This window comes from Sphaerodactylus townsendi, linkage group LG05 (genome assembly GCF_021028975.2).
Source record: "Sphaerodactylus townsendi isolate TG3544 linkage group LG05, MPM_Stown_v2.3, whole genome shotgun sequence".
NCBI classification, from domain to species: domain Eukaryota; kingdom Metazoa; phylum Chordata; class Lepidosauria; order Squamata; family Sphaerodactylidae; genus Sphaerodactylus; species Sphaerodactylus townsendi.
In genome coordinates, this window is record NC_059429.1 from 78,907,204 (window position 1) to 78,924,162 (window position 16,959).

Consider the following 16,959-nt stretch of genomic DNA (forward strand, 5'->3'; position numbering starts at 1 on the left):
CTATGTGGTTGTCTGGGGTTGTTGTGAGCCGCCTAGAGCCCTTCAGGGATGAGGCGGCCTATAAAATCAAATCAATAAATAATAAAGATACCCCATGATATTCTTGCAAGTAAGCTGGAGAGATGTGGACTGGACAATGCAACTGTTAGATGAATTTGTAATTGGTTGACTAGCCAAACACAAACAGTGCTCATCAATGGCTCATTTTCATCCTGGAGAGAAGTGAGTAGTAGAGTGCCACAGAGTTCTGTATTGGGCAGAAGCGTAGCTGGGCTAAACTGCGCCCGGTGCGCAGTGTGTTTTTTCTGCCCCCCCATGACCCCCCCGATGGAATTTGCCCCAGCGGCACATCACCTCTCGCCCCTCTTCCTTTCACACTTTTACCTCTATCGTTCCTTTTTCTATTTCTGTAGTAGCTAGTTTTTTGAGGCTGAAAAAAGCGGCCTCTTCACAGTTCAGGGAAAAAACTGCCTGACGAACTATACTTCCCAGGAAACCTTGTGAGCCCCAAGGTCTCCTAGGAACTGTAGTTCCTCAGGCAGTTTTTAGCCTGAACTGTAAATAGGCCACTTTTTCAGCCTCAAAAACTACTAAAAAAAGAAAAGGAACGTAGGTAAGTGTGGGAAGGGGGGCGGTGTGTGTGTGTGCCACAGGGGGGTGCCGCAGGGTGGCTGTGGGGGGTGTGGGAAAAGGAGGAGGGGCTGGGGGGATTTCCCCTTCAAGCGTGCGCCCGGTGCATGAAACACACACACACGCCCCCTTGGCGCTCTGCCACTGGTATTGGGTCCAGTGCTATTCAATATTTTTATCAATGACTTGGGTAATGAAATAGAGGGCATGTTAACCCAATTTTCAGAATATACCAAATTAGGAGGGGTAGCTAATACCCTGGAGGACAGGGGCAGAATTCAAAATGATCTGGACAGATTAGAGAGCTGGGCCAAAACTAACAAAATGAATTTCAACAGAGTTAAATGTAAGATTCTATACTTGGGCAGAAAAAAATGAAATGCACAGATATAGGTTAGGTGACTCCTGACTTGACAACAGTATGTGTGAAAGGGATCTGGGAGTCCTAGTAGACCACAAACTGAACATGCACTGTGATCAGGCAGCCAAGAAAGTCAATGCAATTCTGGGATGCATCAATAAGTATATAGTGTCTAGATCGAGGGAAGTAATTGGTCAGTTCTGGGAATATTGTGTACAGTTCTGGGCAAACAGCTCGCCAGCAAGAATAAGCAAAGAAAACCAAGTCTAATGTACACTGATATTTTAAATAAACATTTTAAAGTGCATACAATATATATGTCAAGCATATATAACAAATTGGGCAGATATGATCATATCTATCTATCTATCTATCTATCTATCTATCTATCTATCTATCTATCTATCTATCTATCTATCTATCTATCTATCTATCTATCTATCTATCTATCTATCTATCTATCTATCTATCTATCTATCTATCTATCTATCTATCGAGAGAGAGAGAGAGAGAGAGAGAGAGAGAGAAATATAGAGAGAGAAATATATATAGAGAGAAATATATATATATACATTTAGAGAGAGAAATATATATAGAGAAATATAGAAATATAGAAATATAGATATATAGAAATATATATAGAGAAATATATATAGAAATTCATGTACAATAGTATAGTCCTGAATGGAAATTCATGTACAATAGTTCAAAAATGAACAACTACATGTTCAAATGGTACCAAACCACTGTAAACGGCAGAAGAAAGATGAGAAGTAGATTCCACATCTAAGCACGAGCGATGATTGGAGTAGAAGAACAATCGCAAAGCGGTGATGAAACAACAGCAGAACACCTGCGTGCTGAAGTTGCGTTTTCGATTCAACTATCTTCTTCAATGCGTGCTCCAATTCATTATTAAGTTTGGAATGTTCTTGAATTCAATAAAAATCGTTCAAGTAGCCAATCTACTCCAATCATTGCTCGTGCTTAGATGTGGAATCTACTTCTCATCTTTCTTCTGCCGTTTACAGTGGTTTGGTACCATTTGAACATGTAGTTGTTCATTTTTGAACTATTGTACATGAATTTCCATTCAGGACGATGAATTTATGAATGATGTTTTTTTTCCCATAGAGGATTTGTAGAGCATATATAACAAATTGGGCAGATATAATCATATATATACATATTGTATGCACTTTAAAATGTTTATTTAAAATATCAGTGTACATTAGACTTGGTTTTCCTTGCTTATTCTTGCTGGCAAACTGTTTGTTTGGTCTTGGCCGGACTGGTGCTTTCAGATTTTCCTCCTCACCACTCTCTTTTTGTACAGTTCTGGGCACCACAATTTAAGAAGGATATTGACAAGCTGGAACGTGTCCAGAGGAGGGCAACCAAAATGGTAAAAGGTCTGGAATCCATGCTCTACGAAGAGAGACTTTGGGAGCTGGGGATGTTTTGTCTGGAGAAGCGAAGGTTAAGGGGGGATGTGATAGCTATGTTTAAATATTTGAATTGATGTCATGTCAAAGAGGGAGCAAACTTGTTTTCTGCTGCCTCAGAGACTAGGACATGGAGTAATGGATTCAAGGTGCAGGAACAGAGATTCCATCTAAACATTTGGAAAAACTTTCTGGCTGTCAGGGCTGTTTGACAGTGGAATTCACTGCCTCACAGAGTGGTGGAGTCTCCTTCCTTGGAGGTTTTTAAACAGAGCCTGGATAGCTTTGATTGTGTATTCCTGCATTTCAGGGGTTGGACTTTGATGGCCTTTGTGGTCTTTTCCAACTCTATGATTCTATGATTTTATTGCAGACTACCTGATTCTTTTAAATACAGGTGCTGGGGATTAGACCAGATGCTCTACCACAAAGTCACAGGCCCTTCTTGAGGAAGCAAAGAAAACCAAGTAGTTTGAGGAGGGGGCTAAGATCCTTCCAGTTCTGTTTATAGAGTGATTGATTGTAAAATAGTTCACTGGAAAAAAAAGTTACCCATTTCAATGACATTTACTGTGTCAGCTCCCTGGATATATGCATATCATCAAATGACCTACAGCGGCTTTGACTTCATTCCTCCTATGCATATAACTGGTACAAGTTTCTTTCATAAGTCAAGGAATCCTGTTCAGTTATCCCCACACCAAACCCGAGCTATTCTTCACACCCTGGCTCTAATTGTATAAGTAAGTGGATAGAAACCTCTCAGGGGGCCTTTCCCCACTTACCTTAAGCCCCGCGCTACTCTCCTCAAGTAGCACGGGGTCCCCCTGCACTCCCCACGACAGGGGCGGCGACAGCGCAGCCCCCCGACGCTGCTGCTGTCGCGTCCCCTCAGCGCGCGGCATCCCTGGTGCTGGAGAAAACGGCGCCTTTTGATGACCGCGTGCAGAGCGTGGGGATGAGGGGATGCCCGGGCGCGCGCCAGGGATGCCGTGCGCTGAGAGCAGCGCGCGGCATAGGGGGGATCCTTGTGAGTGGGGGAAACGCCCCTAGTCACCAGAAACAGCAGAAATAGCTGCCAAGCTATGCCAGGAGATAAGTGCAGCTAAAATGTTCCATCCATGGGATTTTCAGCATTTGAAGAGCATTAGTCTACACAGGGACAGGGGATTTGGAGAAATGGGAAAGTGATGAATAAGATGCAGCTGGAGATAGGAAAGGGCTTTTTCCCTACCTCATTCAAGATTCTGATGAAAGTTCTGTCTCCCCTTCCAACAGTAAAGCTTCATGTACCAGTACTTTATACTACAGGTGTTAATATACATGTTGAAAAAGAGACATTTCCAAGTGCATTTTCCAATCCCAAATTTAGATTATAGCCACTGGAACTTATTGCTTTAGTCACCATCTGACAAAGTAACATTAGACAATTAATGGATGCCTGGACAAAGTGGTCCACTGAGAGAGTTGACAGTTTGGAAGTTCTCTGCAAAGTATAATCATTTCCTTGAGTGTAGGGAAAATTCTTCTGAGGGTTCCGATGTTCTTTTATGCCCTTGTTTAATTATTTTGCAAAATAATTACAACTTGTATGATCAAATGTTAATCCTGTTAGTGATGGCAACTCAGAGAAGAATCTCACTGTAATTAAGTGCCATGCCCCTGGACTGCTCAATAACGAGACTTCATGTTCAAATGATTTCCATTATTGAAAACAGCATCAGGATTCAGCATTTAGACTTCCATTGACAGAACTAACAATTAGGTGCCAAAAAAGCTTCCATTATATCCGCGCTCCATTTCTTCCTCCCCTTCTATGTAGATTGACACCACCTTCCACCACCAGTTCTGGGGGTGGGGGGAAGCACCCCTCCATTCCCATGGGAAGACAAAGATACGATCTTCACCAAAACAAAACAACCCATACTCCCCAACACTTTGAAGTGTAGAAGGATTAGATTAGCCCGTGCCTAAAAGGGAAACTAAAGAGCAAGCAAGAGACAGCAATTCCAGACAGGAAATCCCACCTGATGTTTGTGAGGCATAACAGGATTGTGCCAAAACAGGGCCAGATAATGACATTAGGCACTCTTGAGATGTTTGCTTCGTCTCAGAATTTCATAAATAGCATGATCATTGCCTTGAACATGCAAAGTTTTTTTGAAGACCACATATGACACAGTGATTGAAGGAGTGACCAGCTCAAAGGCTAACATGCTGTTGGATTCCAAATACAACAATTAGTGATTCAGGATAGAAACCCTGAATCAATGATCTCTGAAGCAACCTCACTTATCCTTAACTAAGTAAACAAGTCCCAAAAGGCTCGGGAAACAGCACACAGGGTCTGAAGCTTATCTAGGAAAGATGTTTACCTTGAAGAGCTGGACCCCAATGCAGGCAAACATGAACTGCAGTAAGGCAGAAACTAATACAATGTTGCCAATTGTCTTGATGGCCACAAAAACACACTGGACGACATGCTGGGGAGAGAGAGAGAGAGAAAGAAAGAAAGAAATTGGCTGGATTTGATATAGCCATCAGATATTATAATGCCTGCTAGATACAATTCAGCAAATTGTAAGAAAAACAGCTTTGCCTAGTTCACTGATAAACCTAACATTTCCTATTTCTGGGCTAATGAGCACATAGCAGTGTCCCCATTACCCTACTGACCTTCAGGCCCTTTGCTCTGTTGATGGCTCTCAGTGGTCTCAGTACTCTGAGAACCCTTAGGATTTTCACCACTGAGATGGTACTGGATCTGTTGCAGGAAGTGGAAAAACATTTCAATAAACACAGACATTTGTGGTCACGATGCACAGTCTCAATTCTTCCCATAAAAATAGCATCCAGAATGTTTCTAGCAGAAGAGTGAGGCACTTTGTGGATGGGAATGCTGTAACTTTCCCCCTACATGGCTTGGGGAAAAAAACTTCTTCAGAAAGACACCATCACATTCACTGTCCTGCAGGTTTATCTGACAGGAAATTATCACACAGAATTTTTATCAAATGTACACTGGGAGGCAGTAGTAGAATGATAATTGTTTCCTGAATTGCTGTCAGACTGAACATGCTATAAAAATGTGAGACTTGAAACCAGGTATCAAAACTCCAGTCCCCAATCCACCATCAGTAAGTGTTAGAAACTAAGAACTCTATGAAGCAGCTTTTGTGCTCGATGAGAGGAAAGAAAAGGCAGGCTGAGGGATAATTATGGATTAACAGCTAGCAGGATTAGACTGTAGAAGTTGATTGTACTTCTAATTTCCATGCTGAAGTGGAGGTGAGAAATAATTTCTTTTACTGTTAATTTTAATTGTTGATAACTCTGGTGATGAACACTGTCTGCTGCTTCTGGAGATTCAATTTATTCCCTCCCCGCAGCAGCCCATACTAATCAGAGGCTAAGGTGTAATAATTTTCCCTGTATAACATCTTTTTTAAGTTTCTTCAGAAACACATATACTTTTATTGTATTTCACAGTATTCCCCAATCTGTAGTAACACACAATCGTTCTTCATACAGTTATATTCCATGGACTCACAGTTTCTGCTAAAGACATATGGTTGACCTAATTTCTACTCCCCCCTCCCAAAGCATTAGCACAGCTGGCTCAGGTCCACAAGAAATAACAGAACAACCCCCTAGAAAAGCAGTCCCTCTATTACAGGCTTACTCAAATCCCATGGAGATGAGGGAGACAGCTACCACAAGCAAGTCTAGGATGTTGAAGTAGTTGCGGCAGAAGGAACCCTTATGAAGGAAGGCACCATAAGTGGTCATCTGTGGGGAGCAAGAAAAGCTGTTCAGCTGTCCGGAGATCCAGTTTGGAGTGTCTTTCTCTCAATGAGAATGCTTCTTTCAGTGGCCAAATTCACAAGATCATTTGAACATGTCAGAACATTGGTTGGTGTGGGAAAGGGTTGCCTGAGAACAGAAAACTTCACTTCCCCAGACCTGGCTCTCATTGCCTTCTGTAGTTCGATACGTTAACCAACAGTGAATTCTCCAATATTGCTACCCCACCAATAACTTTTCTCTAGTTGAGAACTTTAGTCTCAAACTTGACCACAGGTCACTGAAGAAGAAGGTGTAGTGAGGAAAGCCTTATGCATATCACATATCAAGATGATGTTTGAAGAAAAAGCCCTTATAAGCTTCACTTTCATCACCATCTGCTAAACAGAAATGCATAGTTGATACTCTTGATACTCAAAAGAATGAGGGGACCCAAAACCTAAAATCCCTTAATTTAATTCAAGCCTTGGCAGAAGCAAATCCAGTGCCATTAAAAAATGAACATGATGAGGATCTTCATGTCAGAATGTCTGCCCTAAGTAACTCACCTTTAGAACTATTTCCACTGTAAACACAGAAGTGAAGCCAATGTCAAAATATCCTAGGATCTGAAGACAAACCATATCCCCCCAGAGGAAAAGAGAATTAGTTTTGTAAATGCAATTCACTCTCAATAACATTTAATTTTCAAACCCATACTTTTGTATGTGTGCTCAAATAAGAACCAACAAAATAAAATATATACAAGCTTCTTTATAGGTAGGGTTGCCAGCTCTGGGATTGGGAAATACCTGGAGATTTGGAGGGTGGAGTTTGAGGAGAGTGGGGTTTGGAGAGGGGAGGAACTTCAATGAGGTATAATGCCATACAATCTACCTTCCAAAGTGGCCATTTTCTCCCAGCAAACAGATTTCTGTCACCTGGAGATCAGTTGCAAACCCAGAAGATCTCCAGCTACTACCTGGAGATTGGCAATCTTATTTGTAGCTAACTAAAACCTGCAGTCATTCACATTCACTGTGCAGCCACCACACATGCCCAGCTACTTTGGTACTATAAATCTGTATGGATAGTGTTGCACAGAATGATTATATGAATATTTTGACTTATCTTAGGACATTAAGATATAGCAATTATCTTTGGCCAGGCATGGCTGGGGAGGGTGGGAGGGGGCGGGGGAGGCTTTTGCTTGGCTGCGGAGCAAGTGCTCCACAGATGGCAATGGCCAATTGGAGTGCAGGACGCACAGGACAAAAGCCCTGTGTGTTCTGCATGCTAATTAGCTAAGGGTTCATCGTCAGACGTTTAAACCCTTAGCCAATTATGTATAGAGATGGCTGCTCCGTATTAACTATTTTAGTGACTTTTTAGAAAGGTGATTGGTTAATTTAATGATTAAAATTGAACATGGTGCAAAATAATTTTAAAACTAATAATGTGCAATTTTTATTGGACACTGCAGGCTTAATATTTCATGTTTGGCTCACATATCCAAACCAGTCACTTATAACTATCTGCAGCCATTCCTCATTGTCAATTCATTCCAGACTGTGTTTACCTCTTAAAAGGAAGCTAAAATGGATGAAGATCTCCTCTAGTTCAGTTTGGAATTGATAATCTTCTAGCACCATGCCACACAGTAAGGCAAAATCATTGCTGTCTTATAGTCACCTTATTCCTGAAGGAATCGGCTCGGATGGGATCTTCAGCTGCCAGTGAGATGCTGCTCAGCAGGATAAAGAGGAGGATGAAGTTGGTGAACCAGGTGGCATTGACAATTCGGTGACACAATACACGGATCCTGAGGAGGGCAGAGGAGGGAGAGGGAGTCCGCTGGCTCATAAACTACTTCAACAAAATAGGATAGTAGGAAGAGGGCATCTGCATGGGAGTTAACTGAGAACAACAGCTGCAGTTTCTGGCAACCCATCTGTATCTAAGAAGCATTTCTTTTCTACTTGTACCAGGTTGCTTATGCTATATTTTTTTACATTTGTAGATAGCTCCTCTTCCAGAAAGTTCAAAATTCTGGCTATGGGTCTCCCATTCAAGTATTGGCCAGCTTGAGGTAATATTCATGAGAGTTCTTGAAATGCAGGGCCTGGGACCCTGTCTTGAAATGTTTGAATATAACAAGAGAATGGTCTGAGGATGCCTATTGGGATTCCATCTCTGCATGAAGCAGCCTGGAGAAGTATAAATTTGTATGTGCTTGCAGTTTGATACCCCTGAGTCCCTCACAGTTTGGCTCATTCTGCACATGCAGAATAATGCACTTTCAAACTGCTTTCAGTGCTCTTTGAAGCTGTGCGGAATGGCAAAATCCACTTGCAAACAGTTGTGAAAGTGGTTTGAAAACGCATTATTTTGCGTGTGCAGAAGGGGCCTTTGTTCCACCTTTATTCTGTACATAGAATCATAGAGTTGGAAGAGACCCCAAGGGCCTTCCCTGCCATGCAGGAGTGCACAATCAAGCCACTCCTGACAGATGGCCATTCAGCTTCTGATTAAAACCCCCCAAAGGATGAGATTCCACCACCTCTCCAGGTGCAGGTTTGTTTCCCCCCTTTCAGGTTTATTCCCAGGAAATAGGCAGTTTTCTAGAGGAAGGTTTTGGGGTTCATTTACCTCCTTGCTTCTTACTTTCTGTAATCTTCATCCTTGTTTTTCTACTTGCATACTTTAAATTGGTCATTTTCTGTTTATAAAATAAAACCTCTTCTGCTTAGGAATCTCTCTCCCCTAGTTTTTCTGAGTATTGATATTAATGTGAACCTTGGTATACACAGATGAGATCCCAGGGATATTAAAGAACCCAAAATACACATTTGCTCTATGCTAGCAAGGGGACACCTTTGAATGTTATGGCCCTAAACACATGTAGACTAATTTGGGTAACAAAACATTCCAAGTCAGATCTCCATAGCTAATTCGTTTTGTCTAGGAGCTAATGAACTCAGAAAGAAAGATAAAGGAAGAGAGCATACTTATTGGTTGGGCTAAAGATGAAGAATGCACTGGCTTCTGGCATGGGCACTGCTTTCTCCTTCAACTGCAGCTCTGCTAGAGGACGTGGCCGAGGACTCAGTGGGATTTCAGGCTCATCTTCTTCATCATCACCTGCAGCATACACAGTTAATCACTGAAAAGCTAGTTTGGTAGTACATCAGTCCAAAGGATAGCGAGACGATGGACAAGAATTACAAAGGAAAATGCTGGAAATGTAATGACGAGAATGGCCCTTTTTATCATATGTGGTGTTTCGAGAGGAATGGCTATGGGTTTGGGATAGGATGGGGGAGAAGCTGCAGCAGGAGGGAGGGTGTTTCCTGGCACCGCTTCCCTGCCTGAGTGACTAAGGCAGGAAACTCCCAGGTCTGTGCAGCCCTGGCAAAGGAAAGTGGCCTGGGCCAAAAGCCCGAGGGAACTGAAACCCTGGGACTCGCAGTGCTCAAAGGTGGCTGCAAGAGGCGAGCAGTGGGTCTCATCGCGACAAGACTGGAATCAAAATTACTGTTCAAGTTACCGTGGAAGATGCTTTGTCCAATGTGGATCTCTTGGAAGAATTATTACTGCCAGACCAACAGCCTTGTATTGAACCCCCTCCATCATTCTTGCTTTATCAGCCCAATTTCAACACCAATTTTGCAGGCAGGAATGCATTTGTCACAGGCATTGCAAGATACATTGAACAAGCAGCTGTTCATTCTAACAGGAATGAAATGCTGGAAGAAGGCCAAGAGTATGCCATTATGCTCTACACGTGGAGGAGCTACTCAAGAGCCATTCCTCAGGTGAAATGTAATGAACAGCCAAACAGAGTGGAAATTTATGGGAAAAAACTGTTGAAGTTCTGGAACCAGAGGTCACCAAGCTGGTGTATTTCATGGATTTTCAGAGAAATGCAATTGAAAGATTCTGTGGCGAAGTGAAACGCTTGTGCCATGCAGAGAGGAGAAAGGATTTTATATCTGACGCCCATCTGATCACCCTTGGGAAATTTATCAACATGTTTGCTGTCTTAGATGAGCTGAAAAATATGAAGTGCAGTGTGAAGAATGACCCTTCAGCCTATAAACGAGCTGCCCAGTTTCTGCATAAAATGGCCGATCCTCAGTCATCCAAGAATCCCAGAACCTCTCCATGTTCCTTGCTAATCACAACAAGATCACACAATCTTTACAGCAACAGCTTGCGGTGATTCCTGGTTATGAAGAACCGCTTGCGGATATTGTGAATTTATGCGTAGATTATTATGAAAACAAAATGTATCTAACACCTAGTGAGAAGCACATGCTCTTAAAGGTAATGGGCTTTGGTTTATACCCGATGGGTGGCAGTGTTAGTGACATCTATAAGATGGATGCCAAGAAAAGGATAAATCTGACCAAGATTGACAAGTTTTTTAAGCAGCTGCAAATGGTCCCCCTGTTTGGAGACATGCAGATTGAACTGGCAAGATACATTAAGACTAGCACCCACTATGAAGAAAGCAAATCCTGATGGACATGCACATCTTCTAGCAGTAGTCCCCAGTACAACATCTATGAACAGATGGTCCAGATTGGAGATGATCAAATGCGCTTTATTTCAGAACTGGTTTGTTACAGCAATAGTGAGGAGGTGACTGGATCAGACTGCCAGGAAGCTCAAAAAACAGATGCAGAATATTGAAAACTCTTTGATCTTTCTCTCCGAGGCCTACAACTTCTGTCTCAGTGGAGCACTCATGTTATGAAAGTGTATGCATGGAAATTAGTACATCCAACTGACAAATACTCTAATAAAAATTGTCCAGACAATGCAGACGAGTATGAAAGAGCAACAAGATACAAGTACACAAGTGAAGAAAAGTTTGCTCTTGCTGGGGTTATTGCAATGATCAAAGGTCTCCAGGTGTTGATGGGGAGGATGGAAAGTGTCTTTAATCATGCCGTTTGTCACACTATCTATGCTGCTCTCCAGGATTTCGCTCAGATTATGCTTAGAGGACCATTAAGACAAGCTATCAAAAAGAAGAAGAATGTATCATATGTGGTGGATGTGTAGAAAAGCTACAAAATTCTGGAAAGGAATCCATGCAGATATTCAGAAAATCTTAAAAATCAAATGTACTATGGGTGTTATTTATCAGTGTCCTTTATATATTTTGGATTATTAAAATTAATGTTAAGAATAAGCATCCCTGGTAACTGTTTTTTATACAATATTATATTATTATTTGGTTTTGTCTTTTAGTCTCTAGACTAACTGTAACTATGATCTGATTCCATTTTTTCTTGTTTTGTTAATTTCCATCTTTAATTTTTTTAAAAACAAGTTTTGCTGCAAAAAATAGTTTGTTGAATAAAAGTATGTTTTCATGCCCTATATACTCCAAAACTCCTTGAAGGTGAATTCCAGGGAAATATAGTACTAATGACTCAATACTTCAGTGTCTAATGTTCAAAATACCTCTGTGTTGTTATATTAATCTTAGATTCTAGCAGAGGCTACTTACTCACATACCCTGGGTTATCAACATCAACAGCTCCCCTTTTTAAAGAATCAATAATTGGTCCAGAGTTCCAAAGTTTTAAACAGCCATCCTGATAATTGGGAAGGGCAGAAGTAGAGTGAGGGAGGTGGTGTGGAGCTAGAACCAGACCCTGCTTGTACTGTTTCTTGCAAAAGCCAACACTCTTATTATATTGCTATTTCAGTATGAGCATTTAGAGAAAAAGGAAGGAGTGGCAACATGGAAGAGGGGGCAAGGGGAAAGGCATGGATGGCAGTGGGAGGCAGTGGGAAGGGCAGAGCAAGGTAGGCTGGCAGTGGGCAGAGGGAAGATATCCAGGGCAAATCTGCCCACTCTGGGGGTGAAGCAAATTAAAAGTTTGCTACAAGTAGTGTTGCTTGCCACAGAGAGAATGGAAAGTGAAAGTGGGGCTCAATGAAATAAGCTCGTACAAGAAATCTTGCGGTGATGGACATTTGCCCCCTCATACACCAGACACCTTGCGCATAATTGGCCAGTTGGTTTTTCCTTCACAGGAGTGCAACAGAGGCTGTCTGTTTTTGGCAGACCCTCAGCAAGGAGTAGGACACAGAGGACAAGCTGCTGAATCTGAGGCTCTACATTTTTTTTTAGATGAATGCACTTCTGAAGAAAGGGGACAGAGCTCCCTTCATTTCCAGAATGTAAAGAAGCTTTCTGCTTCCTTCACCCATTTCAATGCTTCTTGTCAGGAGAAAAAAGAAGGTCTATCAAAGACAGCTAGGCAGCTTGTGGCAGTTCTGCACAGCATGGTTATGTGAGACATGATCTCACTTCCATGTATTACAATACCATCAAAGTACACTGTAGATCATTTCAATTTATAGTTCACTTTTAAGGTTTGCTGTAGGAGGCACAAATGGAACTGTACCACCTTACCTGGGAAGTCAGCAGAAGGATAAGGATCCTTGATCTCATTGACATTGGACTCAAACTCATCTACTTTCAACTGAAGAAAGACAAGAAAAAAATGAAGTTTATTGCTCCATTCTCCCATACCGATATCACAGCTGGTCAATGTTGCACCATTAATCACATGTCACACAACACATGAAAAGCACTTTTGCATGGGCTAACATATAGATTATGACACATGATAACTATATATTAGAACATAAGAAGAGACCTGCTGGATTAGCCTTCTGTTTCACACAGTGGTCAGTCAGTTGCCCCAGAGGGCCAACAGTTAGCAGCCAAGGTCTTCCCCTGATATTATTTTCTACCATTAGTATTCAGAGATTTACTGCCTCTGGATATTTAGTCACCATTGCTAGCAATAATTTATGGACTTATCCTCCATGAATATGCATCTTGCACTATGTATGAATATCCTGTGAAGCCACAGCCAATTGTGAAATAAATATATACATACAATTGTTCTGTAACATCCTATTCCAAAATGGATTTGCTTTTGTGTAGAAAATGTGAAATCATGTGAAGAGACCCTTAGATGGCTCTGTTGTGCAACCTTAGTTTTATGCATCAAAGAAAACCTATGCTTTCTTTAGGCAAACTCAGTTTTTCATTTGGAATATGGGACCTGTTTCACCCCATTTCTACCAAAATGAGATACTTCCCCAAAAAAACCCTACAAAATTTAAAAGTAGGTTGAATCAGCTCACTTGGGACCAGAATATGCCTGCACTCATAAATTTAGATTCTGAAGACCTCATGCTAATTTGGAACAATTTAAAAAAACAGCCACAAATCTCAAAGGCAGTATAAATGCTCGTTCTTATGAGCCTCATGCAGAACACTGGCAATCATGAGGAGTGGACAAGTGTGGGACTCGTAGATGGCATCATTGACTGACCTTAGCTGTAGTAGGGATTCCTTCCCCCTTGGCTTTCAGTTCCAGCTTCTTAGCCAGCAACTGTTTTTCCTCATCTGATTTCTCAGGGTAACTTCTAAAGAGAAGAACCAAGAAAGCAAGAGGAGAGAGAAGTGAAGCCAAGAGGAAGGCATACTGGGGGGTGGGGGGGACCTTATAGTTGGGCCAGGCATCATCATATTGGAGCCCACAAATATCTAAGGACCAAAGCCCAAAAGTAACCATTGTGGTGGTAAGTGAAAGAAGAACTGACCTGGCCATTTTCTTTCTCTTTTTTTCTTCAGCTTTAGCTTTCTGAGCAGAAGTCAACGTTTCAGCTTCAGCAAGGTTATCCACAGCAATGGCCAAGAAGACATTGAGCAAAATATCTGGCATGAGAAGAGAAAGGCTAAGGAATATACAGTGCATGTTCAGTCAATGTAAAACGCAAGAGTCAACAGTCTGGGATTTCCATGATGTCCTGACAATGAGAGGGACCTTAACTTCAGCTTATTACACTATTCCATTTGACATATTAGAACAAAACTGGAAATGCAGGAAAAAAGTAGCAAGAGCCTGGCAAAGGCAGGTTATCTTTTCATAATTCCAAAAATCAGAATCCTGATGCAGAGATTTTACAACCTGCACAGGTCCCCACTCTCCCTGACCACCTGTGGTATGGACCTCTCAAGCAGAGGTGTAGAAAGGAGGAAAAGCACCCGGTGCACCAGTGCATCCTCCACCTGTCCTGCCCCGGAACACCCCTACCCTGGAGTGCCCCTGCCATGCCCCCAGAACGCCCCCAGAACGTACCCACAGGGGCGCACACTTGGTGCGTTGCCCCCGCCCCCGTTCCTTTGGAGCTACGCCTCTGCTCTCAAGACAAACAAGGGACTTGCTTGGAATAATGTCACCAGTGCAAGTAGACTGTGGAAGTGAGAAAAAAACAGAAGTATAAATCAGCTGTGTAGACATGCTGCACAAATGGGAATTGTATTCAGTAACTGAGAATAAGCTACCTGCTTATTCATGTGAAAAGGAAGGCTCTGAATTCTGATGTAAATAAAAAGAATAAAAATAGCCAATAAAAAGCCCAGCTGTACACCCAGTATAGGCTGTAGCACTGTGGTGGTAGACATTACATTCCCACTAGAGCCAAATTCATTTGATTCTCTATTAGGATAACACTATCTTGGCATAACAGATCAGATCTGATGCAAATAAAACAGAAAATGAAGTTTATTTTTTTCCTGTTACTGTTTGTATCAATCTTAATTTATATTTTTCTTAGTGGCTTACGGCTCTGAGTGAAACCAGGAACCAGCAACACTATTTTAAATTTCACTGATGAGGCATGAAAGAAAGAGAAGAGGGGAACAATATTTAGCCGGTCACATGTGGAATCTGTACAGACCAAAGATAGAGACCAAAGATAGAGGTACTTCTAAAACATGATCACATATGCACGGGATCTTCCTTCCCTGACCAAACTAAATCACAAAATTATTTGAAATGAACAGGCATACTAAACTGTACTAAGTTTAATGAGGCAAAATCTACATACCATCCATCTTGTCCACCTACTTGAACATTCTGCCCTCCCTCTCTGACAGACTGGACTACTAACATAAGCATAAGCATAAGCATTTTATTGTCATTGTGCACGCACAACGAAATTTACAGCAGCATTCCTCGATGCACACAATTTCAGACTCATACAATTTCAGACTCATGCAATTTCAGACTCATACATCATCATCCTCCACCCATCCCTACATAGCCCCAAATACATCAATATGAAGCAGCGGAGTTTAGCATAGCCACAGCTCTAGAGTAGAAGCTGTCTCTAAGCCTCTTTGTCCTAGTTCTGAGGGCCCTGTATCGTCTGCCAGATGGTAGCAGTTTAAAAAGAGAGTGTGCTGGATGAGACGGGTCCCTTAGAATATTTTGGGCTTTATTTAGACTTCGGGCATTAACCTATATAATGCACAATCTTACTTGCAAAGGCAGAAAGCAAAACATCCTTCTAGGAATACTTACTGTTCTCCCGGCCATAGTGACCAGTCCAGACTTTGTTCTAGAGAATCCATTTTTGTTGATTCACCATTAGTAGAATAAAAACACTGAGCTAACAGTTAACCTTAAACAATTAATGAACAATTGGGTAGATCCAATGACTTATCAGATGATGCCAATGACAAAGAAAACTCTGGTTAAAGAAAGGATACAGTTCCCACAGACAAAGAGAATGATGAAATAAATGCAGACCAGAATACCAGGGTATGATGGTCCTCCATAGGACAAGATTCCATTATACATTACAGATGTCCAGTCTTCCCCAGTCAAGACCTCAGAACAGCAAATAGATTTTGTAAACAGCAGGACACAGTAAGTACAGTCATTGCATTATTACCTCAAACCCAGAAGACCTCCCTTCCCCCAGTGTTGAAGCACCAAGAAGAAAATGTTAAGGATCAGAAAATATTTCAGGAGTTATGACTTCTCTTTTCCTACTGATCACTGTAATATTTCCAGAGCTCAGTACAGAACACAAAAATTTTGACCACCAGAACCCTGCCCTTCATTGGATTGTACCTGGAAGACACTGATGAGTGCCTGAGGAAAGTTATCAAAGGTACTACGCCGTATTATTGCATCATCGAAGTCAAACTTGCCTCCAAAAAGCTGCATCCCTAAAAGGGCAAAGATGACAATGAACAGGAAGAGGAGAGTAAGCAGGGAAGCAATGGAGCGCACTGAATTCAGCAAAGATGCCACCAAGTTGTTCAGAGAGGTCCAATATCTAGAGAGAGGGAGAGAGAGGTCATTCTTAATATGTGCACATTCTGCAATCCTTTCCCCCTTGTGTGAGGCATGTTGCACAGATAGAAGCACATTTTCAAATTACTAAAAGTGAATTGCACTAAAGTATCTCCATTGTATCCAAAACCTTGGAAGCTTGTACATGGCATAGTGCAATATAATTACAGTCTCTCCGGCCCATTCCACTATATAATCCATTTTAGGGGGGGGCTTTGACAAGGTCCCGCCCCCCAAATGAGTCTGTCCTATTGTATTTCCCCCAAGCCAGGTTTTTAAAAAATCACTAAACAAGCAATCCTTTTGAAAAATCTCGGGTTGGAGCTGCTCCCGAGTGAACGGCCAGGCAGGATGCGCTTCATTACCCTCCCTTCCACCACGTCCTCCATGGTAGGGAAGAAGCCACTCGCCATTGCCCAGCCGCTGCAGGGAGGTCCCTTTTTCTTTTTTTATTTTGCAGCCTGCAGCTTCATAGCTATGCAGGTGCAGCCAGTCATATTGTGGGCAGTGGTGGGATTCAGCAGGTTCACACCACTTCGGCAGAACCGGTTGT

General features: G+C 41.9%; 1 protein-coding gene across 1 annotated transcript in view; it reads right to left on the reverse strand.

The window, feature by feature from the left end:
* CACNA1S (calcium voltage-gated channel subunit alpha1 S) overlaps nucleotides 1-16,959 on the reverse strand; it is a 99,992-nt gene that overhangs the window by 53,686 nt on the left and 29,347 nt on the right. Inside the window, exons 12-22 of the mRNA XM_048497868.1 lie at nucleotides 16,182-16,389; nucleotides 15,815-15,935; nucleotides 13,861-13,975; nucleotides 13,590-13,683; nucleotides 12,656-12,725; nucleotides 9,228-9,360; nucleotides 7,912-8,041; nucleotides 6,789-6,848; nucleotides 6,119-6,225; nucleotides 5,113-5,200; nucleotides 4,812-4,919 (exon numbers count right to left, since the gene is read on the reverse strand). Coding sequence (XP_048353825.1) covers nucleotides 4,812-4,919; nucleotides 5,113-5,200; nucleotides 6,119-6,225; nucleotides 6,789-6,848; nucleotides 7,912-8,041; nucleotides 9,228-9,360; nucleotides 12,656-12,725; nucleotides 13,590-13,683; nucleotides 13,861-13,975; nucleotides 15,815-15,935; nucleotides 16,182-16,389 — 1,234 coding nt within the window. The remainder of the gene's footprint in view (nucleotides 1-4,811; nucleotides 4,920-5,112; nucleotides 5,201-6,118; nucleotides 6,226-6,788; nucleotides 6,849-7,911; nucleotides 8,042-9,227; nucleotides 9,361-12,655; nucleotides 12,726-13,589; nucleotides 13,684-13,860; nucleotides 13,976-15,814; nucleotides 15,936-16,181; nucleotides 16,390-16,959) is intronic.